The sequence below is a fragment of the Vitis riparia genome, chromosome 10 (genome assembly GCF_004353265.1).
Source record: "Vitis riparia cultivar Riparia Gloire de Montpellier isolate 1030 chromosome 10, EGFV_Vit.rip_1.0, whole genome shotgun sequence".
Taxonomy (NCBI): Eukaryota; Viridiplantae; Streptophyta; class Magnoliopsida; order Vitales; family Vitaceae; genus Vitis; species Vitis riparia.
In genome coordinates, this window is record NC_048440.1 from 9,590,415 (window position 1) to 9,612,710 (window position 22,296).

General features: G+C 36.2%; 3 protein-coding genes across 4 annotated transcripts in view; all 3 read left to right on the forward strand.

The window, feature by feature from the left end:
• Positions 1 to 14,990, forward strand: part of LOC117923593 (twinkle homolog protein, chloroplastic/mitochondrial-like) — a 37,442-nt gene extending 22,452 nt beyond the window's left edge. Inside the window, exons 16-21 of the mRNA XM_034841956.1 lie at positions 5,861 to 5,944; positions 8,004 to 8,135; positions 12,060 to 12,156; positions 12,225 to 12,359; positions 12,501 to 12,568; positions 14,544 to 14,990. Coding sequence (XP_034697847.1) covers positions 5,861 to 5,944; positions 8,004 to 8,135; positions 12,060 to 12,156; positions 12,225 to 12,359; positions 12,501 to 12,568; positions 14,544 to 14,589 — 562 coding nt within the window. The 3' untranslated portion in view covers positions 14,590 to 14,990. The remainder of the gene's footprint in view (positions 1 to 5,860; positions 5,945 to 8,003; positions 8,136 to 12,059; positions 12,157 to 12,224; positions 12,360 to 12,500; positions 12,569 to 14,543) is intronic.
• On the forward strand, positions 1,200 to 5,820 carry LOC117923594. 2 transcript variants are annotated; one of them, XM_034841957.1, is made up of 2 exons: positions 1,200 to 5,261; positions 5,361 to 5,820. In XM_034841957.1, exon 1 carries the CDS (start codon positions 1,282 to 1,284, stop codon positions 2,038 to 2,040), a length of 759 nt encoding a protein of 252 aa, XP_034697848.1. In that variant the 5' UTR covers positions 1,200 to 1,281; the 3' UTR covers positions 2,041 to 5,261; positions 5,361 to 5,820. The 2 variants fall into 2 exon arrangements, with proteins under 2 accessions (XP_034697848.1, XP_034697849.1); XM_034841958.1 differs by having other exon boundaries at positions 5,368 to 5,820.
• Positions 14,991 to 18,646: 3,656 nt separating the features above from the next.
• LOC117924399 (patellin-4) lies at positions 18,647 to 20,726 on the forward strand. Its single transcript, XM_034843038.1, has 4 exons — positions 18,647 to 19,706; positions 19,819 to 19,943; positions 20,014 to 20,158; positions 20,246 to 20,726. The coding sequence occupies exons 1-4, from the start codon at positions 18,753 to 18,755 to the stop codon at positions 20,501 to 20,503; spliced, it is 1,482 nt and encodes a 493-aa protein (XP_034698929.1). The 5' UTR covers positions 18,647 to 18,752; the 3' UTR covers positions 20,504 to 20,726.
• The last annotated feature ends 1,570 nt before the right edge of the window (positions 20,727 to 22,296 follow it).

Below are 22,296 nucleotides of genomic sequence, written 5' to 3' on the forward strand. Positions count from 1 at the left end.
GAAGTTCAAAAGCATTATGCTTAGATGCTCTGGGATTTCCTTGTAAATGTTGTAGCATATGGGCTTTGGTGAGAAATGGAGGAGGTGGATTTAATTCTTATTTTTTCATTGCTTGAGTATTCAGTTCTGATCAATGGTTGGCTGGCATGTTTTTCAGTTGCTTCTTGGGATTGAGACAGGGTGATTGTCTATCACCTTTCCTTTTCATCTTAGTCATGGAAGTAGTTTGGGGCCTCTGATCTTCTCTGTGCAGATTATGTCATTGCACTTTGTGGTTGAGGTGACCTAATTGAGATTTCTTAGGTGTGTTCAGTTGCGTGGCAAAATTGTGTCAATTCCAATGATGTGGAAAAGTGTTTAATTTGGCTCCTAATTAGAGATGCAGGAGTGGTTCCTTCCCTTCTTCCTACACGAATTTAACTTTGGAGATTATTTTTTTAATATAAAACCTTGTGGGCAAATTTCAGAGGGTTTGGTTTAGAGTAGGTAGTTAGGAGGCGTAAAAGGGGATAGGTGGGTGTTTGAGACAAATATTCATCAAATTGAGGGCATTTTAACCTTCTAGAGAGCACCCCATGGGGGTTGCCTATGTAATGCAAGCTGCTGTTTACAATTTGATGTTTAGTTGCTGCTAGGTTGAAGAAGCTTCAAAGGAATGGGAGAGGTCTATCCTGGGTGGTGGTGGGGGGTTTGCGTTTGGACAAGAAGATTCATTTGGCAAGGTTGTTGATTATTTGTTCTAACAAGATTATTAGGGGGCTTGGTTATAAGGAGCCTTGGGCCTCTCAACAAGGCCTAACTTGGTAAGTGTTTTAGGAGATTTGTATTAGAATACACCTATTCAAAAAAAAAAAAAAAAAAAAAAAAAACACACTAGTGAAAGAATTCTAAGCCTCCCTTTGCATCTTTGTTCAAAAAACTAGGGGAAGCATGTGGCTGTTTTGTGGACATTGACGAGGATATGGCGGAACACGGGAATTTGTAGTGGGCCAGGGTTCTCATTAGAGTCAGAGGGTGGAATCTCCCTAGTTCTCTGCAGGTGGTGGTTGATTCCACTTGTATCGCGATCTAGCTGTGGTGGGAGACTCCTCCATGGAAGAGTAAGGTGTAACCCTTGCGGCGTTGCAGAGGAAGGGTGGGGGGGGAAGGGATGAGGGTGAGGTTGGGTCATGTGTCCCTTAGAGAGTGGTTGGAGATCTCTTTGAGAAAGGGGTTGGCTAGGTGGTGTTGGATGATCCCTTGATCCCTACAAAAGGGAGAGAGGGCACTGTTCCTGATGGGATGGGAGCAATTGTAGGTGCAGAGGCCAGCCTGTTCCTTTCTGGTGATGGGCAAGAGATTAGTGGAGCGGGTACATTGGTGTTGGGCCATGCTATTGGATCCCAGGCCTTATTGGGCTCAGAGAAGCGAGTTTGCCTTAAAAGGCCTCCCTTAGGTAAAGCCCATTTGGAAGTGGGTTGGGCTTGCCTTTTAAGGAGAGGGGAGAAGCTTCTTGGGGTCTCTTTTTCTGGGTCCACTTCTCACTCTCCTCTCATAGAAGATCTCCACGATCAATGCCTTAGCAGTCCGTTGACTGCAATGGGGTTTTTTAAAGGTCTCAATCCTTGTGTGTCAAACCTGACGGTTTTGGAGGTGGCCTTGAAGCCCTTAGTAGATGATGCCTTTCTAGAAAAAGCTCTCAAGTTCCAAGGTACGTTCTCTTCGTCCCTTTCTTCCTGGGGGGAAGGGGCCACTTCTTCTTCTACTCCTTTTTGGGTGTCAGCTTTTGTCGATCTGGGTGGGGACTGCAAAGGGACTGTGGATCTTGTGAAGGTTTGGGGAGGATCTCCTGAGCGAGAAGGGGGTGTGCTGGAGATAGGGGTTGAAGTTGTGAAGGGGTCTCTATCTATGGTTTTGCATGATGGTTCAAAGGTTGTTTTCCCTCAGAATGCTTCCCTTGGAGAGTATCTGCTTTTTGATAAGGAGCTCTCCAAGTTCAAAGAGTTTAGCAAATTTTTGGGAATGTCGGTTGAGGGGTGCAAAGAAGAAATTTGTTGCTGAGGAAGTTAAGGAAGAAGGCTTGTGGCGGGATCCCTTGCAAAGGGAGGAAGAAGAAATTGGTGTTCGTTTCATGATTTGAAAGGGGGCTTAGGAGAATGGATTGTACGGTTAGTTATGGAGATCCTACGACTGCCTCTAGAAGGAGTGGCAGGAACAATTGGGAAGTGATTCCAATTGACTGATGAAGATCAAAATCCTCTTTTGGAATGTTAGAGGGGTCAATGACCGGGATAAAAGGAAGATGATTAAGTTGGTGGTTAGATCCCAGAAGGCAGATTTGGTTTATTTTATTGAGACAAAGGTGCAGGAGACGTTGTTAAAGGTGGTGAGTTTAGGTGTGGGAAGTTTTTTGGACTGGGGTGCAGTTGATGCTAGGGGAGCATCAGGAGGCATTTTGATTTTTTGGGACAACAGAGTTTTGGATCTTTTGAAGTTGGAGTGTAGAGGATTCACCAATTTTGGTCGTTTTTGGAATGTGGAAGATGGTTTTGTCTAGGTGTTCACTAGTGTTTATGGTCTAGTCCTCTTGAAGGAAAAAAACTGATTTTTGGGATGAATTGGGTGCAATTAAAGGTTTGTGGGATGATCCCTGATGTGTAGGGGGGGATTTCAACTCTATTAGATTCCTAAGGGAAAGGAGGAATGAGTTCAATTTGACAGCAGAGATGAGAAGGTGCTTTGAGGTCATTGAGGGACTGAGACTGAAGGATCTATCTCTTTCTGATGGTCAATTCACGTGGTGTGGTGGCTTTAATTCTCAAGTAGCTTCAAGGTTGGACCACTTTTTAGTCTTTGATGAGTGGGAGGACCATTTTTCGGGTGTCTTTCAATGTGCACTCCCTAGGATTGTTTGTGATCACTGTCCCATTATTCTGGAGGGGGGAGGGGTTCAAAAAGGCAAGACTCCTTTCCATTTTGAAAATATGTGACTCGTGATGGATGGGACCGATGGGTTCAAAGAGTTGGTAAGAAAGTGGTGGATTGGGTACTCGATTGCAGGGTTTAGCAGTCATTGCCTTGCTGAGAAGTTGAAGGCTCTTAAATAAGGATCTTAGAGTGTGGAATAAAGAAGTTTTTAGCAATGTATCCTTTAGAAAACCAGAAGCCTTTTCTCGAGGAGGTAGAGACTAGAAAGAGGGATTTGGAGGAGTACAAGAAATAAGTTTTATTTAAAGAAACTTCATGGAGACAGAAATCTAGGGAAATTTGGTTAAAAGAGGGCAACAAAAACACCAGGTTTTTTCATAAGATGACCAATGCTTGGGCGAGAAGAAATTTTTTATCCAAGGTGAGAATTAATAGGGTTACTTCGATTGATGAGGAAGAGATCAAGGCTGGGGTGCATAGGGCTTATCAAACTTTGTTGATGGAAAATGGGGATTGGAGAACGCACTTTGGGGGTTTACGTTTTGGAGTTCTGAGGGAAGAAAGGTCTAGAAGTTTAGAGGTGCCTTCTTCAGAAGAAGTGTTTGAAGCCCTATGCAACCTCTCTGGTGATAAAGCATTAGGTCTAGATGACTTCACCATGGCGTTTTGGCATTTCTGTTAGGATTTTACCAAAGTTGAGATTTTGGCTTTCTTTGGAGACTTCTTTCGCCTTGGCACGTTCCAGAGGAGTCTAAACTCTACTTTTCCAGTTCTGATTAAAAAAAAAGGGGGTGCGGAAGATTTGAAGATTGATCATTTTGATTAGGAGACTGAACAAGTTGCTCGCCAAATTTTTGACAAATAGGTTGAAGTTAGCTGTGGGAGAGGTGGTTTTAGAGAACCCGCATGCCATTTTTCAAGGTAGATAAATTCTTGACGCTACGCTTATTTCAAGTGAGGTTGTGAATTCTAGGTTGAAGGACAATCTCCTTGGCCTCCTTCTAAAATTGGACATAAAGAAGGTGTTTGACCATGTCAATTGGAATGACCTTCTTTCTAATATGTCTAATATGGGGTTCGGGCAGAGGTGGATTAGTTGGACAGGTGGTGTATTTCCACAACTAGCTTCTTAGTTTTAATCAGTGGAACTCCTTCGGGCTTTTTCCGCAGCACTAGGGGCTTGAGACAAGGCAACTTGTTATCTTCCTATCTTTTTATTTTGGTCATGGAGGCTCTTAGTCAGCTATTGTTCAGAGCCAGATATGGGGGCTTCTTTAGGGGGTTTAAGGTGGGAAGAAACAGTGGAGAAGGGAGGTATTTGCTCCATCTTTTGTTTGTTGATGACACTCTAATTTTTTGTGAGGCCAATAGTGACCAACTAAGATACTTGAGTTTGGAGTTTTTGTGGTTCATGGCGATTTTTGGTTTGAAAGTGAAGAGAGATAAAAGTGAGTCTATTCCCGTAGGAAGGATGGAGTCTTTGGAGGATGTTGTTTCGATAATGGTGTGTAGGGTAGGGAAACTTCCCACTTCTTATTTGGGACTTCCTTTGGGTGTCTCTTTCAAATCTTCAAAGGGATTTTTTGTGGGGTAGTGGTGCCTTGGAGAAAAACCCCATTTGGTGAATTGGGGTTTGGTTTGTGCTGATAAGTAAGAGGGAGGCTTAGGAATCTGTAGTCTTGTGGCCCTAAACAAAGCTTTACTTGGGAAATGGAGTTGGAGATTTGTTGTAGAAAGGGATTCCTTTTGGAAACAAGTCATCATTGACAAATTTGGGGTAGATGAAGGAGGGTGGTGTTCAAGAGGAGTGAGGGGAGGCTACGGTGTGGGGGTGTGGAAAGCCATTAGAAAAGAATGGGAGGGTATTCGTTGTAGATCCCGCTTTATTGTAGGGAATGGGAGAAAGATCAAGTTTTGGAAGGACTTGTGGTGTGAGGACCAAATGTTGAAAGAAGCTTACCGTAATTTATTCCTTTTGGCGGTTAATAAGGATGAGTGGGTGTTAGATGCTTGGGAGGAGGGCAGGGAGTTAGGTAGTTGGAATCCTCACTTTTCAAGACATTTTAATGATTGAGAGATGGAAGAGGTGGAGGGCTTGTTTTGAAAACTGCAACCTTTGGTCATGAGAAGAGACGTGGAGGATGTTTTGAGTTGGAAAGAAAGTAGGAATGACATTTTTTTGTTAGATCCCTTTACAGCTCTTTCATGAGGGCCTTTAATGATCCTTTTCCTTGGAGTATTATTTGGAGGTCTTGGGCTCTGATGAGGGTGAGTTTTTTTTCTTAGGAAGCGTCTTGGAACAAAATTTTGACCATTGATCAGCTCGAAAGGAGGGGATGGAACATGCTGAACAGGTGCTACTTGTGTAAAAAGAAAGAGGAAACTAGTAATCATTTAATCCCCTTGTGCAAAAAGGCTACAGTGTTATGGAGTTTGATATTCTTTCTTTTTAGTGTGCAGTGGGTCTTGCACTCCTCAATTAAAAGGAATTTGCTTAGTTGGCATGGTGCTTTTGTGGGCAAGAGAAGGGAGAAAGCATGGAGGGCTGCCCCTTGATGCTTAATGTGGACTTTATGGAAGGAAAGAAATGAAAGAGTGTTCAATGATACCATATTGTCCGACCAAGCTATAAAACATTCTTTTTTGTACACTTTTGTGAATTGGGCTAGGGTGTATTTAGAGGATCATTTTTTGTCTATGTTTGACTTTATAGAATGGTTGTTTGTCTAGTTAGGGGAAAGGTTTTTTGTCTTTCTTTTTGCCTAATTACTTGGGCGATGTTTGTATTCTTCGTGTGTATTGTTTTCACCGATTCTAGGCTTTTCTAATACAAGCTCTCATTTACCTATCCAAAAAAAAAAAAAAATTTGCATCATTTTATTTTTACTATTTATAACTAACATATTCGCTTGTGCATGCTATGATCATTAACTCTTCTCTTGCTTCACCATAGGTATGGGGAATCTATTGAACGAATGACTGTTGAGGAGTTTGAACTAGGGAAGAAATGGTTAAGTGAAACATTTTATCTTATACGGTGAGTTAAATTTTCAACTTCTCTGTGCATATTTCAGGCAGAGTTGTCCTAGGAGTTCAATTCCATGATTAGTGATTGCGCACCTGATTATTGATGTGGCAAGGGGTTGTACTTCATATCCACTTCACTCAATTCTGGATGATGTCCTTAATTCTGCATTTCCAAGTTGCCAAGTCTGTCCTTACTAACAAAAAATAGTGTGTATCATATCCTTTACTCTTTACACATCACAGATTAATGCTGCATTTGCAACTTGCCAAGCCTATCTTAATCAGCAAAGAGTAGCGTGTGTGTCTCACATCCTTATTGTTTGTGCATCATGGATTAATTCTGCATTTCCAGCTTGCCAAGTCTGTCCTTACTAGCAAAGAATAAAGTGTGTGAGCATGTGCATGTGCTCATCGTCTCACCTCCTCGCTATTTATGCTTCTTGGATTAATTACATCCTGTCCTGACTACCAAAGACGTGTATGTGTGCATGTGCGTCTACTGTTTATACTTCAATGATTAACAACCTACCCTGTTCTAACTAGCAAAGACATGTGCATGTGTGTGTGTGAATTTGTGCATGGGGGAGTGTGTTTACTGTTTAGCTTCACAGCTTAGTGGCTAACTGTCCTAACTAGCAAAGACGTCTATTTGGGTCTCTGTGTGTGTGTGTGCACCACGCATGTGCATGTCTATGTCTACCTGTGTATGTGTTTGTGCGTGTGTATTTGCATGCATCCCTGTCTCTGTGAGTATCTGTGTATGCCTGTGTTATCGTCTCCATGTGCATGTGTGTGTGCCTATGCATTCGTCTGTCTGTGTTATTGTGTCTGTGCCTGTCACATCTTTGATGGCATTTCACAAATTAACATCCAACCCAAGATTTGTGCATGCATGCACATTCATTTTTTTCCACTCTTGTTTCTAGTTTGTCAAATTACTTCCTATACACACACACACACATGTCAAATAATAATAATAATAATGATTAAAAAAAATGAAAATTTGTGTCTATTGACATACATGCCAATAGCCTTGCCACAGTAATATATGCATGCCTTATGTGTCAGAATTAGGGTTGTAACTGTTTTGAACATGTGTGGCTATTGTTGTGATTAACAAAATGCCTTGGCCACCTGAAATTTGATTAATTCTGGAAAGCTTGGGGATTTGTTTTCCTTCAGGACGTGTACCCCTCAAGCCTGATGTCTTGGTTATCTTTCATCCATCCACAGTAATGAAATTTGACCAAAATTTCACCATTTAACTTTTTCATCAGAGAGATTACCATGTCTTCCTACTGCAAGTGAAAGTTACCCTAATCTTCTTGTTCTCTCCATTTGACAGCAACAAAGACAGCACCTTAACCACTAAATTTTGCTTGTTTTTGTGGTGGCTTTTCTGAGGTTTTGTTGATCCATATGGATTCAATGCTTTGAAGTTTGCCTTATATTCTTACAGCACTTCCCACAAAAAAAAAAAAAGGGAAAAAAATGAAAATGCATATCTTAAATACATGCTTTGTCTATTCTGGCTAGGATTTGTTTATAATTAGCATTTCACACCCATCTTAATTCTATAATTTATAAAATCTCCTTGCCCTTAAGGCATGGCTCAAGTGGTGGAGAATTGGGAGGGTTTGTGGGAGGTTCCAGATTCAAGTCCCTGTGGAGACACAAAATTTATCTATCCAAATATATATATAAAATTTCCTTGCAACAATCTTCTGCCAATCAACCTTGATGATTTATAGGTATTGGTCCCCTTGGATATCCTTTTAGAGTGCCTTTATTTGAAGAATTTTATAGTGAATTAATTAAAAGACTCTTATGAAATGCATTATTTTAGACCATGAAACTAAATTTATCTTAGGTGGTTAGATTCATTGGTGTACTTTTTCTTGCTGAGTTTATTTTTATCTGAAGCAGAGTTTATTCAGTGAACCCTTTTATACTCTTGGATGATGATGTTTACTCAAATTATTCAGTTCCTTTTTATGTTCCTACTGTTGCTTGTAAGTTTATTGAACTATTACAGTTGTTTGAATTGATTTACATGCTGTGCTGAGTAGGTGCGAGAAAGATTCTCTTCCAAATATAAAATGGGTTCTTGATCTTGCAAAATCTGCAGTTCTAAGGCATGGAGTGCGTGGGCTTGTAATCGATCCATACAATGAACTTGATCATCAGCGTCCTCCAGGCCAGTGAGTCCTTCACCTCTTTTGCCTCTTGAACCGTGCTGTTTGTGATCTTTTCTCATTTGGTTGTATTTTGGGTTTGAGTCTAGCAGCAAACCTGATAAGCAACACAAGCACACATACAAAACAACAGCCCACTGGATCTGATTGGAAAAAGATCACAACCACCCACTCCAAAAAGAAGTATTCCCACAGATTACATACATTTTCAGAATACAAACTGAGGTTGCCTTATTTTAATGTTGTCATGAAAAACAGTTATATATAGCCAATAAATTATATCCTAAGCATAACTTTGAGAAGATAAAAAATTATCTTTGGGCCAGGTTTCACTATTTGGCATTTCAAGGAGATCTCAATTTTATCAGGGGCTGTAGTGTGAAACTAGGTGATTCCAGAATCACTAGAAGCATGTAGTTCTTTAATAGTCCAGCTAGGGATTCTGCTTGGTTTACATAGTTCAAAGTTGTTGTATTGGTCATTAGCTCGGAAGGTGCTGAGGAACATCGGTCTTGGTAAGTTGGGTTGGTATCAAACGATATGCAAAATATGTTAGACTAAATGTTATAAAGATAGACCAAAATTACAAATATTATGAGAAAAATAAATGCATTTAGATGAATTTTAAAAAATTAATAAAATAATTCAACACATTTGACATTGTCCAAAAAGTTCACAAAAAAAGGCTTTTAGATTGATATATAATAATATTAAGGATTATATGATAATATCAAATAGTCATAAAAACACGAGTTCAAAACCCTCATTTTAAATGATATATATATATATATTTTAAAATAATAGCTGTTTCCATTAGTATTCATAAAAATATCCATATAAATACATGAGTTCAAAAAATACCCACATATAAGCATATATATCCAGTACCCACATTCATAAAAATACTACATATTATACCAAATATTCAATTCATATTTACCATGTCCATATAGACATCGAATAAAATACACAATATATATGTATCTTTTTTAATATAATTCCATATACTATAGCAACTATTCAATTGATATTTCCCCAATTTAATCCTCTGCTCAAGCCTCTTAATGCCTCTTAATAAAATACCATATACTGTACCAAATATCCAATTTATAGTTTGCCCAAGTCGAGCCTTTGCTGATTTATATAGATTTATTTTTTGTATATTTACTTAATAGATTTTACAATGTATATAAGAAAAGAGAAAAATTATAGAAGGAAGAATACAAAACAAATCCTTACAATATGATCATAACTTGCAGCAATGATAATAAGCAAATCCCTAAAATCAAGGAGCTAAATGTGATAGCTACAGATCTTCTCCTTGCTTATTGAAATTAAAATGGTCAATCCCTAATAACTAGGATCAAATATGAAAGCTAATATAGGAAGTATAAAAATTGAAATCTCTAAATATTTTTTTGATAAGAGTATATATAGTAAAAAGAGGTGCCAAAATAGCGACCCATGATATATAAGATAAATGCACTTGCCTTACCTAGCTCAAACAAAAAAAGCTGCCAAAATGGAGGTACAAAAAACATCCCCACCCTCAATGAGAGCTTGCTCTCTAAACTTTCTTATGCTTTTTGCACACAAAGGACCCATTCCATCCCAAAAGTGTTGCTCTAAATGAAGAAGGAAACACCCAAGATACCTTAAAAAGAGTAAAGAACATCTCCCACAAAGCCCTTGTCCTTACACAATGGAGAAGGATGTAATCTATGGATTCTTCATGCATTTGACAAAGATAACATCTATTTGTTAAAGACCATCCCTTTTTCTGAATTTGGTCCAAGGTTAAAGCTTTTTCCCATGTTGCCTCCCAAACAAAGAAGCTCACTTTTGGCTACACCCATGAATTCCAAATGAATTTCATTGGAAAAGAAAACACTGATGACATGCTACCATTGAGAAGACCCGACAATTCTCTTAGTCTTCATTGGTGCATTTTATGCATGGAAAGTGGAGAATCAATTGATTATCTTTTTCTACATTGCCCTTTAACATTGAGGCTTTGACATAAGCTCTTTAGTCTGGCCAAGATGGATTGGGCTTTGCCCAGGAGTATTGGTGATATGATGACTATCTCATTTAGAGGGTTGGGGACTTCCATCATAGGCAAGAATCTTTGGCAAATCGCTGCCCTCACTGTACTTTGGATTGTGTGGCAAGTGAGAAATGTTGGGATTTTTGAGGAAAAGTGGAGAATGGAGAGGATGTCATGGAATATTCTTAACGTTTATTCCTCTCTATGGGCCTCTTGTACTGTCGCTTTTAGAGGAGTTTCACTTAATGTTATTCAACTTAGTTGGCTTTCGATTTGTAATTCAAAGGAGGTGGATAACATTGAACGGAGTTGAGTTCGGTTTTGAGGACATTTGTGTATGCCTATGTGTATAGTTCTCCTTATCTAGTGAAGATGTATAGTCTTACTTTGATCGAGTTTTATATTTTGAGGGAAGGACCTCTCATCCTTCTCTTGTTCTTTTATCATATTTAATATATCTTTTATTTCTGATAAAAAAATCTCTAAATATACAATTAACGTGTAAATAACCTACACCATGTCATTGACTCACCACCAACAACAAAGAAGTAGATCAGAGGAAGGAAGACCACTGGCAACGAAACTATTGCCTCTCAAGTTAAAAGCACCATAAAAACATTACGAAGAAACAAAGATGGGCAGAAGGAAGGGCATTTTTGTGCCTTAACTTGACGTCAGTTTTTGAAACTCGCTTGAGTCAAGTGAGTTGTTTCAATAAATAAGCCAAGTCAGCTGATTCAAGGTCAAGTCTATGTTGAATCATAACTCGGATATTGAAGATGCTTCAGACCTGATGTAGGCGGATATGACTCAGTTGAATTGTACTGGACTTGGCCAATACTTTGAGCCTTCTTGGCTGATCCTCCCATTAGAAGTCTTATTCACATGGCACAATATACAAGAGAATCTGGCCTACAAATGATTAGACAGAGGCAAGTTCATGAATGAGTTTGGTTCAAGATTTCCTAACATGGTGCAGGAGGTGTTGTTTATGCCAGGCTTTTCTGATCACTGCCTGGGCTCTCTAAGAGATGGCAGGATGCATGTGAAAATACTGGGAAGGCCATGAATAAATGAAAAGCTCAAATCATGAAAATTAAGCTGAGTGCGGAAATAAGCTGGTTTTTTAAGATCTGAGAGAAATTTTTGCATGTGTATCAGCTTAAAGGATGGAAATAAGCTGGGTTTTTAAGATCTGAATGAAATTTTCATGTGTTGATGGGTGTGAAAATAATGGGAGGGCCATGACTTTATTAAAAGCCCAAATTATGAAAAATAAGCTTGAGATCTGAAAGAGAATTTACCATATGTGTCTATTAGAAACTGTGCTCCTTGGGAAAGTGAACCTAGATACATTAACTTTGAAGAATGAAAGTTTCTCTTTGACTCGTGTAAAAGATAATCAATAAATACATCAAGCAAAATTAGGCTTTCAGCCAGATCTGTCAAAATTTGGGTTTACTCAACTTTTTCTGGGTTGTATTTATTTACTTATTTATTTTTTGGTTTTGGTCTCTCTCTCTCTTTCTGTTCTTTTTTTCCTTCTTTTTTCTTTTTCTACTCTGGTTGGCCTTCTTGTCAGCAACATTTGATGTCCAGTATCATTGCTCAAGTTTTTGATTTCACACAAGCTTGCATAAGTAAAAATTAAAAAAAGAAAAAGAAAAAAGGAAACATCTTTTGTAAATGGATTTTATATAACCTCTTTTAAACTCGCCAATGAGAATTTTCTCATATACTTGTGTTGATAAATAAATTGCTTACTTATCTAACAAGATTTAAATCCATTTCTTCTCATACTCCCTTTGTTACTTTGAGGGCTCCTCTTATGGTGCATTCTATAAATTTAGAGAGCATCCCAACACTAACCTAATGTGGTACAGGACGGAAACAGAGTATGTGAGTCAGATGCTGACAATGATCAAGCGATTTGCTCAGCATCACTCTTGTCACGTTTGGTTTGTAGCACATCCTAGACAGGTTTGTCCTTGTGACCTCTATTTTGCTAACCTGTATCTTCATTTTTCTGACCTTTTGACTCTTACCAGTTGCACCAATGGAATGGGGGTCCACCTAATATGTATGATATCAGTGGAAGTGCACACTTCATAAATAAATGTGACAATGGAATTGTTATTCATCGTAATCGAAATCCAGAAGCTGGGCCTATTGATCAAGTGCAAGTAGGTTTCATTTACGAAGTTTATTTTATCAATTTGTTATTGGTTATCTATTTATTTGTTCTTGGAAAAAGGACAAAAAGGTGGTTGGCCCTTTTTCAAGGTTCAGGAATGGAAACTTATTCTTAAATTATCAATTTGCAGGTTTGTGTGCGAAAGGTACGGAATAAAGTTGTAGGAACAATAGGTGATGCCTTCTTGTCATATGATAGGTATGGGGCTTCTTTTTCTCATTATTGCATTGTGTTTACTCAAGTTTGAGGAAGAACACTTCAATGGCATATTTGTGGAATTGCTTTTAGTGTTTAATGCAATAATGACTTGCTTTTAGTATTTGTGGCATATATAATTGCACTTAGTGTTTATTGCACTAATGACTTGCAGCATGCCCATTACCTTAGGGACATTAATATCTTTCCCAGGAAACCAGAGGAGTAATACTCTGTCTGATAATCATATTGAGTGCCAAAATTTAACCCAAAAAGAAAAAGCTGTCTAATTTGTTCAGTGCTACTTCCATTTTTATTTTTTGAAACCATATGCTTTGAATCCAAATCTGTATGAGAAATCCAATCTCTCTCTTAGGTTATCTCTAACTTATAATTTTTATTGTCAAGTTTTTCTGTTTTTAGTTATGTGAAGATGGCGATATTTTGATTGTGAATTTGTAAGAATAATGATTGTTTTTTTAAGGTTTAGTTTATATGATGATAAACACACAGAATTGTTTTGCCTATGAATTTGGGAGAGGAAATAATGACTTTTCTGTAATTTGTAGGTGAATTTTTGGAAACAAAGATTTGAATTGTGCTTAGTTTTGTGAAAGAGTATATATTTATCTTTGGTAATATGATTTTGCTTTTTTCAAACAGGCCCTCTCTTTTCAGGGATTTTGTATGATGGTTTATTTATTTATTTTCTTTTTCCCTTCTTTTGCCTCCACAATTTTCTTACATCAAACTTCTGCTCATACAATTAGGCCAAGAATATGACATATTAAATGTTTAAGAAGCGTATTATAATATTTGAAATTTTTTATGTAAATATTGTTGAAAGAATGTCATTATAATAGTATAAAGGCAGCAGCTGTAAATTACAATGTTTTAAACTTTAGATTTTTAATTTATGAAACAAACAGTTTCTGGCAGTATCAATAGACTTTCAGCACTTAGGCCTTGGATATTAGTCATTCAACTCTGAGGTTTTCGTACTTAATTTTAGTTTAACCAACCCAATACATGCAATAATTGAGAAGGGAAAGTGCCTTGTGTAGGATCAACGTTCAAAGGACAGGTCGAGTCTGATGTGACTTGGCCAAGTTTGATATGAGTAGGCCAATTATATCCATAACAGCTGTTACTGAGATGATACCAAGACCTGGTATTAGATTGTTTCTAATTGCCACAATGAATTGGCTGATACAGCATAGTCATGGTCAGTACAGCCAAAGTGTTGGCTGAGTTGTGATCAACATGGCCAAGTTAATGACCAAGTTGCAGCAGGGTGTCAGAAAAGCCTATATAAGTTTCAAAACCATTTTGACTACATCATTCAATATGAAATTGACTAATGTATGTTTTTAGCTGAAAAATAATTATGCCTGAAGTAATAGAATTTTCAATTTTTAGTACTATATAAACCAATATAAGCATGTGCTTTCATGATTATTTAAAAAAAATGTCTAATGTAAGAGATGGTTTTTATTTTTTTAGTTTGTTGAGTCCATCAAATTGTAATTATTTTTCTGAAAATCTTCATTATTCTTTTAGAACTTTTTTGATCTTTTTAACCAGCATATTGTGTGTGGCTCAATGTTGACCAATCTGTGATCCCAAGATTGATCTACTTAAATGATTCCTGAGTTAGTGGCTGATATCGCAACTTTGAATCATACCTATAATAGTTGCCTAATTTTCCAAAGATTGAGGTGAAAGTTCTGCTTAGCTAGTGCCTATTTTCGAAACTCCTGAGAAGTATAACTATGATTTCATAGCCCTTTGGTGATCTTCATGCCGCATGATTGCCAAGTAGAGATGGTAGCTATGAATCTTCTTGTTGTGCATGACATAAGATAGGAGGATCTGGATCCTGCAATCTTCTGATGTCTATGTGCAAAATCATTGTTAAATTTCACCCTATTGTTTGAAACGTTGCGAATGTAAGCTTAGTTTGATGCCAATTGTGCAGGATAAGTGGTGTGTACACAGACATTGATGAGACTTCTGGAGAATGAGATGCATAATTTATGTGGTTGGAGTAAGAACAGGCTTGGATTACACATGTATCCACTGATGTCTATAGTCTTAACATGAAGGGGGCCTTCTTATCTGGTTATGCAGATTACAACAAACTGAAATGATTGAAACAGTGGATTCTTCATGACTACCTAGAAAATCTAGAGCAAAGATGAAGGTATATATTTTACCCAGCTACAGTTGATGAGTATTAAGCTCAAATTTTGCATTGTTAGATTTTTGTCTGCAAAGCGTATGATCGGTTTTTCTCACTATTTTCAGTAAAATATTTGGTTCTGTCGTATAGTCAACAATCTAAAGACCTAAATGATGCATGTTCTGTTTTGCATTTTTTTCTCCAAACAAGAATTTGTTCATTCATTATATGTTGATTCTTTCATCTCTGAACAAGTGAATCTGTTCGTTCATTATGAGTACCGATCTGAAGATTGTAACCAAGGAAATGAAAAATAAGTAAATAAATAAATAGGAAAATAAGCAAGGACAGGTGGTTCAAGAAATTGGAACCCAGGTTGGGAGTTTTTGAGTGATTTGGCATATATTCTGCAGTTTTCTCAAATCTAGATGTTACCCCATTTAGAGGGCTGTCTTATAGAATGAACAAGGAAAATGTAGATGAATCTGAACTTCTCCTTTCCAGTTAAATCTGTGGGTAATGTTGCAGAAGCGCCCTTACATTTTCTAGCCTTTTCTCTATATTTCATATTTCATAGCTTGTTTTTTGTTGTGAATTCAAATTGCCTGCCATAGATTGGAAACCAATTCACAGCTTTAGTTGAGCTCATCGTAACTTACCCATAAATGAGTAGGTATGTAAAGGGAATGGGGCGGGGTCGGGGAAGGCTACCCCCCCGTTCCCATTCCTGTCCACGCTATAGTAAATTTATTCTTCATCCCGCCTCATTCTCCATCTTAGATTAGGCAAAGGTAGGGATGGGGAATCCCAGTTAGGGTAGAAATTCGAGATATATATATAATTTTCATTGTCCCTAGCCTTGATTATCACTCTCCATCCTTGGCCCTCACTTGGGACGGATCCCATGGAGACCTAACCCGTTGTTTTGTTTTTATTTTTCCTTTTAGCTATACCTATAAATGAGGCTCATTTGAGGGTTGTAAAATGAATTATAAAAATAAGTTTTCAAGGTTTGTTTGGTAATTATTTTTTAAAACAGTTTTTTAGAACAATTTTTAACTCAGATGATTTTATACTGAAATATTTTTAACTTGTTTATAATATTTTAAAAAATAATTTTTACATCCATTGCTTTATTTTTAATCATTCTACATACAAATATTTTTTAAAACAATCCTTAAAAAAAAAAACAATTAAAAGATGTTTTTTGAAAAAATCTTATTTTTTGTTATTTTTGGTTGTCAAATATGTTTTCTTATTTTTTTTGTTTTGGAGAATAAAAAATTGTTTTAAAAACTAATTGTCAAACATATCCCAAGACTCTGTTCACATATTGTTTTCAAAAACAGTATTTTACAATAATTTTTTTAAAATAATTTTCTAATATTTTATAGAATAAAAGTTTGTTTGGGAAATAAATAAGTTTAACCTCTTTTTTATCTTTTTAAAAATAATTTTTATAAGTAATATTTAATTTTTAATTATTTTTTATACTTGTATAATTATTTTTCAACTTAGTACTCAAAACAATTTAAATGAAATTAATCTTTTTATTTACTATGAACTGATAGTGTCTTTCATGCATTTAGGCTAGCCAACCTATGCTTCACATAAGCATACCTATTCAACAATACATTGGTTTATTTGAGAGATTCCAGCACCAAATAATACCCTAAATTTTGTATGACATCATACATGTGATTGTGGGATTGGCAATGGCATTGGGTTGTAAAAGCCATTATACAAATTGGTACCACCGGTGTTTCCATTTCATTTCATTATTGTTCCCAACCGTCCAAATCTCAAAGCATTTGTGCCAACTGCCAACAGGCCCAACACCCACTCATCTCCTATTTGTTTGACCAATTCTTCTAATAACATGGCCCCTTTCTACTGGCTAGTTGCATTAGAATACAATTTATTACCTTAAAAATAAATGGAAATCTGCATATCTTTGTAGAGAGGATATGCAGCACATGAGGACGTGGGCTTGCCAACCAATCAATAATGCCCACAGCCTTTGCCAATTGGCATGTTAACGGGTAAAGTCAAGGGCAGGCACAGAAGAACAAAGATGCTTTGCAATGGGGCACTTTGTTTAAGAGCTGTGTCCCGATCACACGAATGACAGCTAAATCTTGACCCAATGTTGGGTCAAGGCGTAATTAAAATGAAATTAATTATTATAAATGTAAATTTATATGGTATGAACTCCATTTAATAGAATGATATGATTAAAAATCAATGATTGGATGCAATGATTGAGGTTGTAAAAGGCAAATACAAAATTATTTGTATATTCAAATTCACCTCATGTTTGTCTTTTAAGCTATGAAGTTTCCCTTTGCTTCTTCTACCAAACCCTCTGTATAAACCAATAAGCTAAGGAAAGGTTTATCCATGCGCAAATATTTCTTATTTTAAAGCATTCAATGAATGATTATTATTATTATTATTATTATTTTCTTGACATAATTTGAAGTTGGGCTATTTATTAATAAATAAATAAATAAATAAATAAAGTAATCCCTAAATCCAAAAGATGGTCTTTACTTTTTAAAAACAAGGAAATTAAGGTGTATTTGGTAGCTGTTTGTAAAAATAATATTGAAAAATAGATTTTAAAAATTGTTTTTTTGATATTTTAGAGAACAAAAATCTTTTTGAAAATTTAAAATGTCTTTAACCTATTTTTAATTATATTTTTGAAAAAACAAAGATAATTTTTTTCAAAATAAAAATTATTTTTACATTCCATTCCAAATCTTTGTTTGAAATTCAGTTGAATTTCTCAAAAATCTTGGTGGGTTTCAATGAACTAATTATTTTTGGATAACGGTTATAAAATTGAATTCCTATTTTGTAACTTAATCACATGATTGTAAAACAACGGATATTATACTTAATTTTGTTGCTTACGATTTTAATATTATCAAATTAAATACTTATTTTTTTATGGTAAATATATGATGTTAAAAAGGTAATCTACAGATTTTTGAATTTAATGACATATTATATGGTTAATTTTCCCTCTTTACTCATTTTTTACCATCAATAAAAATAACAATATTAAGTGATAATTATTTTTATAATTAAATTGATAAAAAGGATTCCTAATTGGAAAAATAATCTTTATTTTTGAAAATATGAAATATGATAATTTTAAATAAATATAGTCCACATGAATTGACATTATATTTTGAATTTGACTAGAAATAGAATTATATATATCCAAAAATAAAAATATATTTAAAAATATAAAAATAATGATAAAATGATTTAAAATAAAATAATGAAATAATATATTACTTTATAAAAACAAAAATCCTCTCAAGATCCCATATTTAACTATCAATTTTCTTAAAGATAATCTTATGGGATTTGAACTTAATATATATGTCATGCTCTTAATAGGATTAAAATATAACTCTTTTTAAATATAATAAACATTAATTTTTAAGAAAAAAATCATATTTTTTTTATATAAAGATTATTTTATTATTATTTTTAATCAATTCTCTTTTTTTTTTTTTATTTAAACTTTTTTTTTCACATGAATTCACCTCGTAATACAATACAAAATGGACGGTAGGAGACATCTAAAAAGCAGCTCAAGTTCCCAGGGTAAGGTTGTGTCTCTTGCTCTAAAAAATGTACAATCCGACCAATAAGCTGCCGCCAGGTGTAGCATATGGGAAGTGGGACCCAATGGAGGCAGTTTTTTGGCTGTCTTCCAGGCTATCACTGCTCTCGGGAAAGAATCCCAACGGCTCCTATGCGGTGGCTACAGATATGTGACCGTTGTGGCCTCTTCTTCTTTCCTTGTTATTATTCTTATTATTTAATTTTTCTAACTTTTCTGCTGGAAAATTTCGAAATATATAACCGTTGTACTGACACCCTTCTCACACTCACACAAGGCCCTCGGATTACAGAGAGAGAGAGAAGTGGGCTGCTTCATTTTTCATTTGTCTTCACTGATTGTGAGTTGTTGCGCCCAAAGCCATGACTGTGGAGAGTGTTGAGGCCGTTGAGGTTAAGGCTGCAGACACCCAAATGACTGAGGTTTCTGTTTCTCTTCCAGAGGAGGAGAAAGCTGTGGAGAAAGTTAATGAAGCCAAGCCCAAAACAGTTGAGAAGAGCTCCTCCTATAGGGAAGAGAGCAATTTCCTCTCTGATCTCAAGGACAATGAGAATAAGGCGCTGATCGAGTTGAGATCCAAACTCGAAGAAGCCATCCTTGGAAACACTCTCTTCAAGAAGGAGGAGCTCAAGAAAGAGACTGCAAGTGAATCCAAGGAGGAACAGTCTGCCGCCGCTGAGGAGAAAGAGAAGGAGCCCGAAGCCACCGATGACGCAGCCCCAGAAGAAGCTGAACCGAAGACAGAAGGAGAAGACAAGCAAAGCAGCAGCGAAGTGGAGAAACCGGAGGAGGTGGTGGATCGGGATATCACCCTGTGGGGTGTGCCCCTTTTGCCCAGTAAGTGCGCCGAGGGAAACGATGTAATCCTCCTGAAGTTCCTGAGGGCGAGGGAGTTTAAGGTGAACGAGGCCTTTGAGATGCTGAAGAAAACTCTAGAGTGGAGGAAGGAGTTCAAGACGGATTCCATCCTGGAGGAAGAGTTGGGACAAGACATCAGTTCGGTTGCATACATGAATGGAGTTGATCGCGAGGGTCACCCCATCTGTTACAACATCTATGGGGTGCTTGAAAATCAAGAGCTGTATCAAAAGACTTTTGGGACTGAGGAGAAGCGCAACCAGTTCTTGAGATGGAGGATCCAGCTGATGGAGAAGGGAATCCAGAAGCTCGATTTCAAGCCTGGCGGTGTCACCTCTTTGCTCCAAATCAATGATCTCAGCAACTCCCCAGGACCCTCCAAGAAGGAGATCCGGATCGCCACAAAGCAAGCTGTTGGCCTTCTGCAGGACAATTACCCAGAATTTGTCGCAAGAAATGTAAGATTTACTCATACCCAAACTGCAACATTCTCATAGAAAAATGACATATTAAATATTGTATCATTCGCGCTCTTCACCTAATTAGAAGTATTGATAATTTTGGTTGCAGATCTTCATAAATGTTCCTTTCTGGTACTATGCCTTGAACGCCCTCTTATCCCCTTTCTTGACACAAAGGACCAAGAGCAAATTCGTCTTTGTTCGCCCATCCAAAGTCACTGAAACACTTCTCAAGTAAGCACCAACTCATCACCATTCCTGATCCAAGTCCCGATTATGAATCTAACCACAATCTCCATTACAGGTACATCTGTGTGGAGGAAATCCCGGTCCAGTACGGTGGGCTCAAGAGGGAGAAAGACACCGAATTCTCCATTGAAGATGGTGGAGTTACAGAACTCGTTGTCAAGGCTGGATCAACTGAAACAATCGAGATACCTGTCCCCGAGGTATGTAGAAATGACTTGATCCAAGTTTCTTATATATGTCCTTTGGAAAACGCTGGACTAAGACACGGTGTGTGATGATTTGAACAGGTTGGAACCACATTGGTATGGGATCTGACTGTATTGGGTTGGGAAGTGAATTACAAGGAGGAATTCGTGCCGGCGGACGAGGGATCTTACACCATCATCATCCAGAAGGGGAAGAAGATGGGGTCACAGGAGGAGCCTGTTCGCAACTCTTTCCGCAACAATGAACCAGGGAAGGTTGTGCTGACCATTGAGAACAGTGTGAGCAAGAAGAAGAGGATTTTCTACAGATACAAGACCAAGAACTGCTCCTCCTTCTGAGAAAGATAAATAATGTATCATTGAAAATTGGGAGGGATTGAGGGATGGATACAGGAATTGAAACTTCTTTCATTCTTTTAGCAGGATGAGTATGATCCTGTGATATGATTTATTTGATTTGAACACTTTGGTTTTGGATTTATTAATATGTTTGAAGTTTATTACATGAGTTCTTTTCCCCTATGTTGATAAGATCAGTTTATTAATTTCCATGATGATTCAAATATTGTCTAGCTTCTCACATGAAATTTCTTATGATATATTCATTCATACCAAAATGAAGATAAAACATCATTGGTGGAGAAGACATTTCTTGTAGGTGATTCTACATTATTACACCCTTTTTATCTCTTTGTTTTCATCACAAATGATGGAATTTTGGGCCAAAATGACATTGGTATAGCGGAAATTGAAGTTTCAATTTAACAATGAAGTCGTATTTGACAATTGAGGTTTCGGTTTTAACACTAAAACTGTATTTGGCAATGGAGGTTTCAGTTTAAATCTGAAGTTGCATTTGACAACTAAGGTTTCAATTAAAAAATAAAACCACATTTGGTAATTGAAGTTTTAGTTCAAAAATAAAGTTGCATTTGACAATTGTGGCTTCAACTTAAATTAAAATAAAATAATAGCAATGAGGTGACTCCTTTGTAGCAACAAAAGGACCATTTTGAACATAAGTATGGGAAAACGGCTTTTTTTTTTTTTTTTTTTTTTTTTCCGTAATAGGCCTATTTTGCCCCCATAACTCCAAGTGATGAATGCATTTAACATTGCTCTTTCATGTCAAATATTACAAATGTCTTTACTTTTATCAGCCTCATTTTTAACTTGAAGTTATTATAAAACATACTTGATATGTTTAATAACTTAAATCAAATGAGTAAATTATTAAATTAATTTACTAGACATGCCCAAACCAAAGCATTTTTTTTATCTTGGCCCTAACAATCTTTTAAAAAAAAAAAAGAAAGAAAAAAAAAACAAAATTAAATTAAAAAAAAAAACACCCAAAAGAGCACAAAAAAAAAAACTTAATAATGTATACACAAACTTAATTAGAAATATAAAAATAAACATTGTATAACTTTAATGATTAAAAGCACTTTCTCCATGGAAATTTCTCATTGAACAAAGTTAAATGATCCCTTTTTGGTCTACACAAATCTCTATTGTTGAGTACATGCATGGCTTTTCCAACATGGTAACCAAAGGTAATTTTAAAAAATAAATAGTAAAAAACATGATTCTTTTCATCTTGCTCTTCTTCTTCTTCAATTTCCTACCAATTTGCCACACAATAGAACATATACTCCAATCATACCACATAAAAATTTTCCACAACTTTTGTATAAATAAGATTGAAATTATTTTGAAAAAAGAAAATCAAACCACTTGGTGAGAAAACTTCATAAGAGTGGAATCTTTGTTATAATAAAAACACACAATGCCTAAACATAACCTTGAATAAGCAAAACCACAACAAACACAACTTGTTTGATTAGTTAGTATATTTGGACTCCATGTTGTTGGACATTGAAAATATTAACATAAGAAAGAAGATAAAATATAAGATGAGAATGATTACATATTAACTTTGAAAATTTTTAATTATAAATTAATTTATTTTGATTTAGGATTAATGAGAATCACTATAAAGTAATTTATATGCTAATTTGAAGCTAATTAAAATTACTACGAGGGAGTTTTTGATAAGTGTACGGTAGTATAAAAAATTTGGAAAAAATATTTTTAGATCTATTGTAGTTTTTGCCTATTGTGAAAGAGAG

Bases quoted from the DNA above. Each gene is read 5' to 3' on its own strand.
- LOC117924399 (XM_034843038.1), top strand. From the start codon at position 18,753: ATGACTGTGGAGAGTGTTGAGGCCGTTGAGGTTAAGGCTGCAGACACC. The intron at 19,707-19,818 runs GTAAGATTTACT...TTTTGGTTGCAG, and splicing joins CAGAATTTGTCGCAAGAAAT to ATCTTCATAAATGTTCCTTT. The intron at 19,944-20,013 runs GTAAGCACCAAC...TCTCCATTACAG, and splicing joins GTCACTGAAACACTTCTCAA to GTACATCTGTGTGGAGGAAA.
- LOC117923594 (XM_034841957.1), top strand. From the start codon at position 1,282: ATGGGAGCAATTGTAGGTGCAGAGGCCAGCCTGTTCCTTTCTGGTGAT.